The sequence below is a fragment of the Papaver somniferum genome, unplaced genomic scaffold, assembly GCF_003573695.1.
Source record: "Papaver somniferum cultivar HN1 unplaced genomic scaffold, ASM357369v1 unplaced-scaffold_41, whole genome shotgun sequence".
Lineage (NCBI taxonomy): Eukaryota > Viridiplantae > Streptophyta > Magnoliopsida > Ranunculales > Papaveraceae > Papaver > Papaver somniferum.
The window spans coordinates 2,591,268-2,605,600 of record NW_020646638.1 but is presented as its reverse complement, the minus strand read 5'-3'; the positions used below and the strand labels follow the sequence as shown (position 1 = coordinate 2,605,600).

Here is a 14,333-nt window from a genome sequence, read left to right as displayed (position 1 = left end):
ACGCAAGTCATAAATAGCCACTCCTTCAACACTCTGATTTAAAACACCTTCTATGTCTCCCTCCCTAAGATCAACCCTTCTCCTTCACCTTGTGACCGAATTGAATCTGGAACGGCCATTTCTTGGTTTAGGCCAGAGTCTTACAGATTGATTTCTTGAATATAAAAGCATTCCCGTGCAGTGCATTTGTTTAGGGTTTGAACTCATTTCTCATCAACACACCCCAAATTACCAAAAACAACAGAATCAGTTTTTACCCTCAAACAATTGGCGACCACAGTGGGAGGTTAATCTCTCGGTTGGAAGATCAATTTTCGATTTCATTTCAATTTCCTCAAAATTCAAGATGGTGGATCTTAGGTCTGGATCAGCGACAAATAATGATGTTACTGGGCTGACAACACCCCTGGTGTCCACATTCCTGCCGGTAACACCAATGTACTGCCTACCAACACGATCAACGCATCTCGCGGTACCACATCCTCAACCACCAACACCAGCGGCGCAGAAGACACTCCCTTAGGCGTTACATCTCCGACCATCAGAGCCAGAGCCGCTGCCGCCACCCCCATTATTTCTTCAAGTGTGACGCTCCCAGTTGTCACCAGAGCTGCTGTTACTTCACCATCAGGAGGAGAGACCGGAGGGGCCGGAGGAATCCAACCCCCTATTATCATTGTTTATTTGATGGAAGGACAAGAATTTCTTTCTAAGGCTCAGACGTATATGGACACAACTCAAAAGGAGCGAAACTATGAACATCCGAATGATTAGTCAAGGGATTCAGAATTCGGGCGTTAGATTTTCATAAACCAAATGTGACTGAACATCAATTGGTGGAGTTGTGCATTAATGTTTTCTGGGGACTGTGTTGACAAAACCATGTAATCTATGACAGAGCATGTGTGAGATTCTCTATTTCTCCAAGGTGCAGCGCCGAAATATATTTTCAGCCCTCAACCGTGTTGCGTTGGCGCTTCGACCTTTGCTCCAGGAGCCGCTTCAACGTTCTATCTAGAAGCCGCTCCGCTTTAACGTTCTCTCCAGAAGCCGCTCCGCTTCAACTTTTCGCTCCAGAAGCCGCTCTACTTCAATGCTTCGCTCCAGGATCCGCTTCAACGTTTCGCCTCCAGAAGCCGCTCCTCTTAAACGTTTCGCTCCAGAAGCCGCTTCAACGTTCTCTCCATAAGTCGCCGCTCCTTCCTGTCAAGGTTCGTTCCCGTAGTCGCCACTCCTCCCTGTCAAGGATTGTAATCGCAGCTAGCCAAGTCTCTTCTGATCACAGCTTCTTCCAAGAACCGCTGCTGCTCGTTCGTTGATACCAGCCAGAGCTTCACCATAGCAACAAGCACTACAAAGAATACTTCGTCCATGTGATGTTCCAAGCATTCCATCCAGGAAAGTACAATAAGCTTGTATCAAATTACAAAGGCATGGATTCAAGGTGGTACAACCAAAGCAAGCTACACTTGGGGACTGAAGCCTCCTTCGGGTTTAGAAGTTTAAACGGAGTCACCGCCTTACCAGAGAATACAACGGACGCACATCTTCCACGAGAAAATAAGCTCAGGATAATTACACATGGGTACTTTTGTCACACTGCTTACTCACGGGAGAGCCTGATACACCCAAAGCCCAATCATGCGCGAAAGACATGCCTAGCGGAGATAAAGCTAAGTAACTATCCTTAAACTAATTTTTTTTATCTATTAGGCATATCAAATAAATTTTAAATCTCTTAGTGTTGAGACGTTCAAATTCCTCAACACTCACCATTGTGTTGCCAGGCGAACTGCCTCAACACATTTTTCGTCTTAGTGTTGAGACGTTCAAATTCCTCAACACTCACCATTGTGTTGTCAGGCGAACTGCCTCAACACATTTTTCGTCTTAGTTTTGAGACGTGAAAAATCCTCAACACTCCCATTGTGTTGCCAGGAAAACTGCCTCAACACATTTTTCTTCTTAGTGTTGAGACGTTCAAATTCCTCAATACTCACCATTGTGTTGCCAGGAAAACTTCCTCAACACATCCTCCTCTTGGTGTTGAGACATATAAATTCCTCAATACCACTATTGTGTTTCAGGCATACTGCCTCAACACGTTTTCCTCTTAGTGTTGAGACGTAAAAATTCCTCAACACCACTATTGTGTTGTCAGACATACTGCCTCAACATGTTTTCCTCTTAGTGTTGAGACGTGCAAATTCCTAAACACCACAAATGTGTTGCCAGGCATGCTGCCTCAACACATCCTTTCTCTTAGTGTTGAGACGTGTAAATTCCTCAACACTCACTACTGTGTTGTCAGGCATTCTGCTTCAACACATCCTTTCTCTTAGTGTTGAGACGTGCAAATTCCTCAACACCACAAATGTGTTTCCAGGCATGCTGCCTCAACACATCCTTTCTCTTAGTGTTGAGACGTACAAATTCCTCAATACTCACTATTGTGTTGCCAGGCATGCTGTTTCAACACATCCTTTCTCTTAGTGTTGAGACATGCAAATTCCTCAACACTCACTACTGTGTTGCCAGGCATGCTGCCTCAACATACCCTCCTCTTGGTGTTGAGACGTACAAATTTCTCAACACCACTATTGTGTTGTCAGGCATATTTCCTCAACACGTTTTCCTCTTAGTGTTGAGACGTGCAAATTCCTCAACACCACAACTGTGTTGCCAGACATGCTTCCTCAACACATCCTTTCTCTTAGTGTTGAGACGTGCAAATTCCTCAACACACTATTGTGTTGCCAGGCATGCTGCTTCAACACATCCTTTCTCTTAGTGTTGAGACGTGCAAATTCCTCAACACCACAACTGTGTTTCCAGGAATGCTGCCTCAACACATCATTTCTCTTAGTGTTGAGACGTGCAAATTCCTCAACACTCACTCCTGTGTTGCCAGGCATGCTGCTTCAACACATCCTTTCTCTTAGTGTTGAGACGTGCAAATTCCTCAACACTCACTACCGTGTTACCGGGCATGCTGCCTCAACACACCCTCCTCTTGGTGTTGATACGTACAAATTTCTCAACACCACTATTGTGTTGTCAGGCATACTGCCTCAACACGTTTTCCTCTTAGTGTTGAGACGTGCAAATTCCTCAACACCACTACTGTGTTGCCAGGCATGCTGCCTCAACACATCCTTTATCTTAGTGTTGAGACGTGCAAATTCCTCAACCCTCACCATTGTGTTGCCAGGCATGCTGCCTCAACGCATCCTTCCTCTTAGTGTTGAGACGTGCAAATTCCTCAACACTCACTACCGTGTTGTCAGGCATCACTGCCTCAACACATCTTCATCTTAGTGTTGAGATGCGCAATATACTCATCACTCACTCGTGTTGTCAGGTGTCACTGCCTCAACACATCATAGTGCTGACGGCTCCACCACCTCAACACTCATCTTTGTATTCAAGGATCAACTTCCTTAACACTCATCAGTCGAGGTTCCACTACATCGTTTTAGTGTTCTGGGACTCAACGTACCAGAAGGGTGATTGCTATTTGCCTCGACGTTTCATTAAACATGTTCTGCTCAAAGGCCAAGACGACCTCTCTCTACTAGTAACGTCTGTTTACTCTTCTCATGAATTTTATTTCCGTCTAACACCATCTATTGCTTACCCCGCAACAATGTCACCGTTACGTGCTAAGCAGGGGACTTAATGTTGATGGTGGTTTTTAGTTCAGGGCTAAAATTTCAAAATCCCGTATTGAATGTGTTGTCATCCTATAAAGGAGTAAAGGCCTTTTAGAAAGTAATGAGTGTTCAAACCTCTTTACTTATATATGTATTGAGCAATTCGACATATTTATGAAATTTATCAAAATGTGCCTCAATCCCAGATATCCTATAAAGTTCAACCTATTGCATTAATTATTAATGCATGATTCGACTGGTATTTTCCCGTGCTATGTTCCCAGCCAAACTCTCATTATTGACATGACATGAAGAAGAGGTGTTCACTCTCAACAGAGTAACATGAATCTCCCGAAGTGCCAGTATTGAGATCTACATGAAAATACCCACACATCTGCATCACTCTCTGACAAAGAGAATCTCGTACCGGCGCACTTTTAAGTTGGCTCGATCACGCTTGAATTCCGTAAGGAAAATCTAGACTGTTAATATCAGTCTCAGAAACAATTACGGCCACACAATTTGGCCGCATGTTTTAGCAAACCCAGACCACTCCTGGAAGAACTAGGTAATCACCGCATCGACCGCCGGTAGGCCTACTAGTGTCCCAACCAATCGGACTTTATTTAAACACATTCCAGCGTTGTCAAACGCCAACCATGAACAGGGTGGTCACGCTGTTAAAAGAAGCTCAGACGAGCCAGACTGTCCAAAACAGTCTCAGAAGCATCACGAACGTCCAACTTTGCCAGCCTGGTTGGATGGCTTGGATCCTCCTACGAACGGTTAAGGAAGTGCTAATATGATCATTTACGGGCCCACTAGTGCCCTAGTCGATCGACTTGCGGAAAACATATAGAGTGCTCAATCTCTTCCCCAATCATGGGCATTCACGCTGCATAAAATAGCTCAAACGATTGAGACCGGCAAAGACGGTCTCAAAACACATCATGTCCGTCCAACTTAGCTGGCCTAGTTGGACGACTTAGATCGCATCTTGAGAGATCAAAGAAGCTCGGGCGTGTCCACCGGCGACCCAGCTACACCCACGGTTGATCGACTTGCTCACGGCAAGCCGAGAACGTATAGAATCGTTCACCCAAAGTAGGGTGAACGCGCTGCTTTAGAAACCCTAAAATTACGTTTGCGGGCAACACACTACTGCCGCAAATCGATCACAACATCCAACTTCGCCAGTCGAATTGAATGGCTTAGATTTAATTTTAGGTGACCCAGGTGATGTCAGCGTGCTCGCTGGCAACCCACCTTTGTACATAGTCAATCAACCTACTCAAACCCAAACGCAACACCTCGAATCGCTCGCTCAAAAGAGAGTTGGTCGATCAACCTCCAAACCCTAAAAAAATCGCGTCAACGACATCGAACAACTGCCGCAAATCAATCACGACCATCCAACTTTGCCATCCTAGTTGGACGGTGTAGATTTATTTTCAGAAAATTATCAGAGTGGCGTTATGACCGTCGGCCATCACTCCTCCACAGGAAGTGATCGACCAGGTAGTAGTTCGCCCATAGGGCACTCGAACGATCACCCCAAAATGGTCAATCGCGCTACCCTTTTAAGACGCTTATTCGCGGCTTATTCAATCAGGCTTTAAAACAATGATGCTTCATACACATCGATTAAATTGAGCTGCTTAAATGCGATGCTTCACATGTATCAAATACATACGATATTTCATGTCGGCCTCATAAGCAACTTAGTTGTTTAACTTAATAGCACCATATGTTATTCTTTGCGGCAAGTCCCACGACTTGACCCACTTACTCGAGACATCAAACATGTCACAAACTGGGGGATACTTACTGGGTATTGGTATGGCGGTTTACAGCATGCGGCATTCAACGCACCCATTACGAGAACGTGTCAGGAAATGACGAACGGTTAACAACGATGAGAGTAGTGGGTGAAGGCGTGATCACGTGATGATCACCACCTCTTGCACAATCCCACTACTCCACTACTTAATCTTCTCCACTTCCTACGAGATCAGGGTTGCGCTCACATGACTTGTATAAATAGGTTTCAACCTATTTTGACAGGAGGAGGAACACAAGTGTTATCAACACAAGTAGCCAGAAACCATTTTCTGATACGCAAGTCATAAACAGCCACACCTTCAACACTTTGATTTAAAACACCTTCTCTGCTTCCCTCCCTAAGATCAACCCTTCTCCTTCACCTTGTGACCGAATTGAATCTGGAACGGCCATTTCTTGGTTTATGCCAGAGTCTTACAGATTGATTTCTCGAATCTAAAATCATTCCCGTGTTGTGCATATGTTTAGGGTTTGAACTCGTTTCTCATCAACACACCCCAAATTATCAAAAACAGCAGAATCAGTTTTTACCCTCAAACACTTATTTATGTTTCGATCCTGGGATTCTCTTCCTTTAGCTATTAAGGAATAACTTTGAACAATTAAAGAAATAAAAATTCATAGCACGTGTTCAAAGTATGTCGACATCTTAACTTTGTAAGTTCTCTTTCACACTTACAACCTTGAAACCGATTTGCCACACTTCCAAACAAGTTTAGAATTGGTTCATCTAACTTTAAAGAACTATGTGATTGATCAAATAACATTCAATCACAATCATGGGTTTAACGGTTCTACCAAAACAAGTTTCGGTTCTTCCTTCCATGTGAGTAATGTGCATAGTCACACTAACTTTCTGAAATTCGGTTGACTAGGTACTAGGATCGGTTCCCCACATATATATGGTATCTAACTTATATGTGTTGCACATGTCCATAGGATCGGTTCCCCTTTCTGTTATAAACCTTGTTGCACCTCATACAAGGATCGGTTCCCCTTTGTGATGTACTGCACCTCTTACTAGGATCGGTTCCCTTTCCCATATTTGGTCAGACAAAACACAAACCCGATCGTACCATCTCAGGTGATTACTTAAGATCGGTTTCACTAATAAAAGTCATACCAATACATAAGTCAGGCCTTTGTGAATAGTTCTACCAAGAACACAACAAGTCGTGAACGGTTATACTCAATCACACATATTGGTTGTTCATAAGATATGCAATGAATAACAAAACCAATAACGCCTGGCGATTTTCTTTTCGATTCACAAACAAGTTTATGAACTTACTTCCTTAGAACACATGTAAAAAATTGTTCCCTAGGATGAAATCCTCACCTCATACCCATACATAATTACAATAACATTCAAATGATTATGGCGATGTCTTATCTACAAAGTTTAATTGTTAAGCAATAAACCTCGTATTGTATTCCTTAATACTATGTCTATCTAGAGTTCAAATATGCTTTGCAGTTTTGTTTTCAATATGCACGACTTGAAATATACATTAGGGAATGAAACAGTTCAAGTCAAATATCAGTAATCTCAAGTGGAAGGATGATTGTTGTCGTTGTAGCTCCTTGCTTCTTCACATCTTCAAGTCTTCACAATACTTGTAAAGTCTCAGATCCTAATACTTTCAAGCTAACCTATACGAAGTTGACTCTAGTACATAATCAAGCGACTCTTAACATGAGTTTTGATTCACTAAAATATGACAACCAAACTTGACATACCAACGCTTGGTGGGTTCAACCGAGTTATGCTCTAACAATACGTCGTTGGATGGCCTCTTTTTTTTCATCTTTACATATAACTTCTTTGAAATCTACCATCATAATCCATGGGAGTTGGTGCTCTGGTATGAGACTAGTGAAATCTTTTCATAAGTCCCATCTGGCTTGCGGTTGAGGTGGTCCATAAACCCATGTGAATAACCATGGTTGCTATGGTAATGGTGGTTGGATGTAGGCATGAATCATACTTTGATTATCAGTTAGAATTTGGACATTAAGGTGGGCATACCACATTAAAATGACACCCGCTTTATGTCCATTACTAAATATAGCAAAACATTCATTAAAGCCTATTCTAATTTTTAGAGCATACATATGTACATCAGAAGATAAAGTTTCAGACAAGAACAAAAGACTGAGATTATGAGTTCTCTTGAAATCACAGAGTTTTTGAACTATCAAGGGGTTGTGAGCACCTTGACAGTTCCAGGCTAAATAATTCATAACGGATGCGAGTGTTGGTGTGAGCCAGCGCCTCGCTTACCTTTAGCCGATGGCAATGCAACAGTCTCATCATTGTCTAGAGATAGTAGCTAGGCCGGTTTGGTTATTGCAAGGTTGATGCCAACTGTTAGAGTAGTTGCTTCTTCCAAGTTGGTGTCATTCTCATCACTTGAACGTTGGGTAGTTCCTCTAACGGACCTCATGAATAGGTACCTCATGAGGTTACAATATCCTGGTCGATCCATGTTGCAGAGAGGATATTGAAATGAATTTCCGAGTCTTGGGTGGTGGAGATAGTGCTTCATATGCTGGAGTTGGTGGGAGATTAAGATGATTTGGTGTACTTTTCCTTTGATTCCTGGCCTTTCTTTTATATGTTTGTAGTGGTGGTGATGTCATTTCTTGTGGTTGTGGGGCCAGTGGTCCATCAATTTCATTGTGTGTGACCTTGACACGAGGAACTCCTGCCACTTTAGTAAACACCAGACCGACAATTGCATGCTCGTTGTCGAGTAAGGTGTCTAATACCTTAGTATAATGAGTATTAAAATAGTTGTGAAGCTCATTTGAATCTGGGATGGGTGGGGTATACACAGACTGGTAGTGGGCCCGTGCCAAGCTGTCTCGGAAATGTGTGTGTGGGTACTGTTGTGGTGGGGGCGTGCCTTTACCTTTGTTCAGATAGTCGTGTCTGCCCGCATCCGGAATGATGGATGCTGAGATGGGTACCCCAAAGGAGATCGGGCCGCCAAATAGTAAATTTGGTGTCGTGTCTTTACCCGAACCGGAACCCGACCCAGATCCTCATCCAGTTCTTGTATAAGATCCTAATCCAAAAATACGAAACCTTCTTATGTCCTTATCCTCTACTTTTTGTTGTCCTTCTTTCGTCTTGCAGTAGACGCTTTTGTACAATTCCCCTGGCCTGGTGTCTGATTGTTGTCGGTGGCTATTCATTTTGCAGATAGCAAAAATTGCGGTAGCGGGGACCAGCTTAGTCCTTGTTTGGTCATGTTTGGCGCCAACCGAGTTGGAATCGTTTACTGACTATCTGTTTTGGTAGTTGGCTCGGTGATGACTCAGATTGAGTTTGTGAATCTCCTCCGGCCATGTTCTTGTTGTAGTTTGACTGCTGGTTAGATGGAGAATTACCAGAGAATTGATTCGAGGATGAGGAGGTGAAATTCTGGTATCTTGGTTTTGGTTTCGCTGCCATCATCCTGCTATTGAGTCTGCGGTATGGAAAGAGTTGTCGTTTCTCATCCTGCAGTGCATGTTGCTCATTGATGAAGTTTGGACATTCAGCATCAATATGCCCAACAAATCCACAGCGGTAGCACAGAGTTGGTAGGTATTCATAGGCGAATTGAACCCAGTGCAAACTTGCAATGTCAAGCATCACCCCTGACATGAATGGTTCATTCAAATCTATTTCCACTTTGGCACGCATTGGCTTGTATTGCAGGTCGACATCCAGCACCTTTCTTGTGTCGCTCAACAATTCTTTCATTGATGTCGCATCCTCAAAATAGATGGGAAGATTTAGTAGCTGGATCCAGAATATTGTTGTAGTGAAACATGCAAGGGGGTTTTCCTGATATTTGCTCCAGTCTTCTAGCAGGACTATCTGATTTGAGATGATCCAAGTCTTGTTAGCAAGTATTATTGCTTTGTCACTTTGATGTTCCATGATAGCCTGGTACACTTTGTTGTTGGTATTCGTCCATGTGTGGAGATATTTTAGTGCAAGAGGGTTCCAGTGTTTCTTCAATGCTTGTTTGAGACCTGAGTATGTAAAATGTCCTGCTAGGGTTGTGACTGCTATTCAATGGCTGTCGTGGGCTTGCATGAGTGTTTTCATCTTTTCTGTGAGTTGAAAAACTGCAGTTTCTTTCTTTGCAATCTGTGTAAATGGGGAAGTTTGGATCTTTGTTGGGTTTTGGGTATTCTGATGATGATTTGGTTCTTTGTGGGTACTTTTAGGGTTTATATTTTGTGGATGATTCTTATTCCTGTTGTAGGAAAGTTTGTGTTTGGATTGTTTCTTTTGCTTTTTCTTGTTCTTTTCCTTTTTGGGAGGATATGGATTGAGCGGAAAGGTAAGAGGTGGAAGAAGAGGAGTTTGAGGCAGCTGGTTTTGGTTCTGTGAAGATAGGAAATGGTGTATAAGAGGATTGAATATTGGATGTTATGTTTTGTCTCGGGAATTGATGGACTCTGGGTTTTCGGGAGGTGGAAGCATGCGTGGTAGAATAGGTGAGATGTGGTGATAATGGTTTTTCTACGGATGTAGAGGCCATGCATTGGCTCGCGGTGGAGGTGATTGATGGTCCATTGGCCAGAGCAATTTTTAAGATTAAAAAATGAGACAGTGGAGAGTTTGTATAGATAAAATTAGTAGGAGAGATAGACTATTGTTGACAAGATGAGCATGGATAAAAACAAATCCTCACCTTGCAATTTTGGATTGAAACGGACACTATAATGATTCTGGATATCGAATAACTAAGTGATTATTCAGAAGAAAACGAAGAACACACAACCTATATTCTGGTGATATGCAGGATTTGTAATTCCTTGACTAAAGTCAACTAGACGGCCATTTTGACCAAGAGAGAGAGGGGTTTTTTTTTTTTGGGTAACCAGTGTTTTATTTATTTAGAAGGTTTAAGCATTTGTCCTATGTTATTTTACATGTAGAGCTAGAAACTGTTTGATTCACGATCAGGAGTCGAGACATTCCAGTAAAAGAAAAAGTCTTACAGGGTGTTAGTCTTTAAGGGAGTTGGGTGTAGTTGGGTTTTTTCCCGTTAGCCGTGGGAGAGTTTGAAAGAAACTCTTAAACTCCCTGTTAGTGGTAAAAATTAGAATGATATGGAGTTGGGTTTTTTGGGGGAATTTACAATGTATTTTTACCTCACTCTAAATCTCTCAAAAAAGTAGAAATTTTGGGAGAGTTTCTCAAACTCCCTACACTCAAAACACCAAACTCTCTCAAACTCCCTACACTCTCTTACACTCCCTCAAAATCCCCAAAATCCAAAATACATTAAACTCCCTTCAACTCACTCGTGGACTAACCCCTGTTAATCATTTTTTGTTTCTCAAATTTCTTTGGAATTTGGATTTAGATTAAATACATTTTCTTGCGATATACCGCAAATACTAAACTCAATCCCCGAAAACCCTAGTACATAAATCATTGAATTTTATTGAAGTGCTTGTGAAACCCTGCCTCTAGCTTCCATAGTTACGACCTGAATGGCACAGCTCGAAAAGAAGACAAAATTGGGGTCGCAGCTGAAGATACTAATGATGTATATCCCAGAGGAAATTATCATAGAAATTCTCTCACGTCTACCCGTCAAATCTATATTGAAGTTCAGGTGCGTGTGTAAAAGATGGTACGAGTTCCTTAAGCATAATACTGAATTTGTTAAAATGCAACTTGGTAATTCTATTCGAAAGAACAACTTTAGGCTGTTTTTACGAAATATGAAGAAGCTGGTATCTAGTCTGTGGATTACGATCAATCCTCAGCATTAGCAGATGTTGTCCAGATTGATTCCCCATTCATTAAAGAGTGTGAAGCGGTTGAAATTTTTGGTTATTGTAATGGTTTGTTTTTCATTAGAATTGCCCAGGATCATATTATCGGTATGTGGAATCCAGGTACTAAAGAGTACGAAATAGTACCCATGTCGAAAACAACACCAGCAGGATTTGAAACCATATATTCTAAAACCGCTGGTATCGTTAAAAAGTATGGTTTTGGATACGATCACAAGACCGATGATTACAAGTTGGTAACAATTGTAACTCCCTGGAAAGATGTCATCAATCTGAGGTCGAGGTTTATACCTTAAGTTCAAACTCCTGGAGAAGAATTGCATACATACCCTACAGAATTATGCGTGGACCACCTGGTGTGTTCGTCAATGGAGCTTCACACTGGTTAGCTGATACATATCCAGTTAGATCAAACAATAAGTTCTCACAAGTCTTACTTTCTTTTAACATGGCAGAAGAAGTCTTTAGCGAGTTACCACTGCTTGAAATCTTTAATGATAATCATAAGTTTGAACATAAACGCATGGATGTCTTGGATGGGTTTTTATGCATGCTTTGTAGCCACTCTAGAGTTGGTTTTGAGGTATGGATGATGACCCGTTATGGAGTTAGAGACTCTTGGACCAAACACTACGCAATTTCCCAATCGAAAATTGATATGATTCCATCATTTCGGTACTTAAGGCGTTTGCATTCATTAAAAGATGGAGAGATCTTATTAGAGGTTCTTTTAGATACGTGGAAGTATGACCCAAACCGTGAAAGAGCTAGATTACTGAAGATTGATCTCGAAAAATGTAAGCAATGGAGAGACCCATATGCTAGTCATTTAAAACTTTGTTTTCACATGCAGACATACGTGGAGAGCTTAGTTTCACTTCACACGGGCACTTATGTGGGGGGTGGGCAAGAAGAGTCGGATCTAGACAAAGCTATAGATATTGCTTGGCCATCTGACGAGTCTGATTAATACTGAGAAGATCGTTTTAGTGCATAGATATTTAGAGAGTTAGCAAAGTAGACGTGTGAAAGTACTCTGTCTTTGCCATTCTTTGTGATGATTAGCCGAGGAATTGAGGTAAAACTAAACTCGTGCAGAAGTTTTTTCTAATTTTCTATTTTAAGGATTTCATCATTCTAGTTGAATGAATCTTTTGTAAAGAGAAAGTGAATCTGAGCCAATTCCTGTCAACATGTCTTGTTGAAAGACAAAGTTTATGAAATTACAACTTCAAAAGAAACACATTCTCCTTAAGTTAAAACTTAGATTACAATCAGAAATGCAGTACATTGTAGAAAAACAAATACTATAAGAATTGCAAAAGAAATAATACATGAAAACATAGAGATTCTTAATGCATAACCATTATTCAAATGTGACTTGGTTAGAATTAATTCTCCTGCAGGTCTTCCTGATCTCTTCTCTCAAACCCGTCAGCGGAGTAATGTTACCCATCTTAACCATAGATTCAGCAAAGTGCTTGAAAAATAGCTCATTATTTGCGGCATATTTCTTAACCAACTCCATTGATGCTTGGTTCTTGGTTAGAACTTGGTCAGAACTGAACAAACCCTTGGAAGCTAAAAGATTCTTGTAGTAGTAGTTGTCGAATTTTGTTGGCTAACAAAGTCCATGACAAAGAGGTTCTGGTCACCGCCAGATCTTGGGCATCGGGCACGCAACTGATTAGCATAAACTTGATTAGGAGAGAAATCAGGTCGCTTACTGCTGGACTGGCCGTACAATCTCTGCTTGAAACTAGTGCATCTAGCCTGTCCTATTGTGTGGCTTCCTGCATCGCCACAATAGTAGTAGTGTTTATACTCCCACAATATTTATAGGTGAAAATATTTGTACTGTTAGATTGGATGATGTCTGAAAAGTTAAGCGAAACGAAGATTACCAGATAAGGCGACCAGGTCTACTAGATTGAGCCCTTTTAGCTTGAACTAAGTGAGTATCGTTTGGAATGTATTGTTTGGTGCAGGAATGTTTTGGTTGGAGCCACTTAAACTTGCACCTCTCGCATCTCTTCTTCCCAGGGGCACCTCCCAGTTTGGACCACCAGCCTAGACAAACCACACACAATTGTATTAAAATTAGTCTGTGCAATCTTGATTGAAGAGTACTCTACACTGAGAAACAGAACTTGAGAAAGCAGTCATGTACCAAAACAGTTGAATCTCTAGCAGCTAAGGCTAAAATATCAGCACATGAGACGGTTTGTGGGCATTCCTTCTCCAATGCAGATTTTATGTCGTCAATGACATCGAATCCTCTTACTGAGTTCTTGTTTGGGATCGAATTCTTCTCACTGATTATGCTTCCACTGGTGTCTAACAGCAATGATGCATCGCAGCCCTTCAGATTTTAATAAACAAATACAAAAGGTTGAGTACGTATAATGAGAAAATATCATAAGATTTGAAAAGGGTAGACAATGTATATTGGAGGCAGTTTAGCTGACAAGACCACTGTATAAAAACACCCAACATTTGGATACTGAGCAATGAAGCTGTCACATTAGTTACTTTACATGCTACTTGTAATCTGGAACAGAAATATGAAGTTGGTAGAAAATAACCTTGACGAAACAGTCATGGAAATGGAGCCTAAGCAATGGAGCTGCCATGCGAGCTTCTTTAGCCACGGCCTTCGCCACCACTGATTTAACAATTTCCTTAGCTCTGGGGCATGAATGGTCGTAAAATTGAGGGTAGAGGTTATAACTACTACTGCCACCACCGGGGCCGCTGAGCTTATGAGAGAAGCAACAAATTGGAGCAAAAACTACAAGGAAAAGGACCACCTGAAGCAAACTAGTACTAGTAGAGCGGGCCATATTTTCTTAAGTTCGTCGCTAAAAACTAATGAGCTTGAGAAGAAGATAGAAAGGTTTTCTTTTGAGTGATGACACTAATCTTTGGGCTTTATATAGACAAATTTAATAGAACAACTAATAAAAATTATTTTAAAAAAATTGTGAGCGGTTGGAGTTGGTTACTAGCTTTCTCAATGATCAT

The 14,333-nt window shown here is 41.5% G+C and overlaps 1 protein-coding gene and 1 pseudogene across 1 annotated transcript; one reads left to right on the top strand and one right to left on the bottom strand.

Moving 5' to 3' along the window:
- The first annotated feature begins 11,649 nt into the window (after nucleotides 1-11,649).
- LOC113342445 (F-box protein CPR1-like) lies at nucleotides 11,650-12,279 on the top strand. The gene has a single exon (XM_026586996.1). The coding sequence runs from the start codon at nucleotides 11,650-11,652 to the stop codon at nucleotides 12,277-12,279; it is 630 nt and encodes a 209-aa protein (XP_026442781.1).
- Nucleotides 12,280-12,610: 331 nt separating this feature from the next.
- Nucleotides 12,611-14,302, bottom strand: LOC113342481 (annotated as a pseudogene).
- Nucleotides 14,303-14,333: the final 31 nt, after the last annotated feature.

Coding starts and splice junctions, on each gene's coding strand:
- LOC113342445 (XM_026586996.1), top strand. CDS start 11,650: ATGCGTGGACCACCTGGTGTGTTCGTCAATGGAGCTTCACACTGGTTA.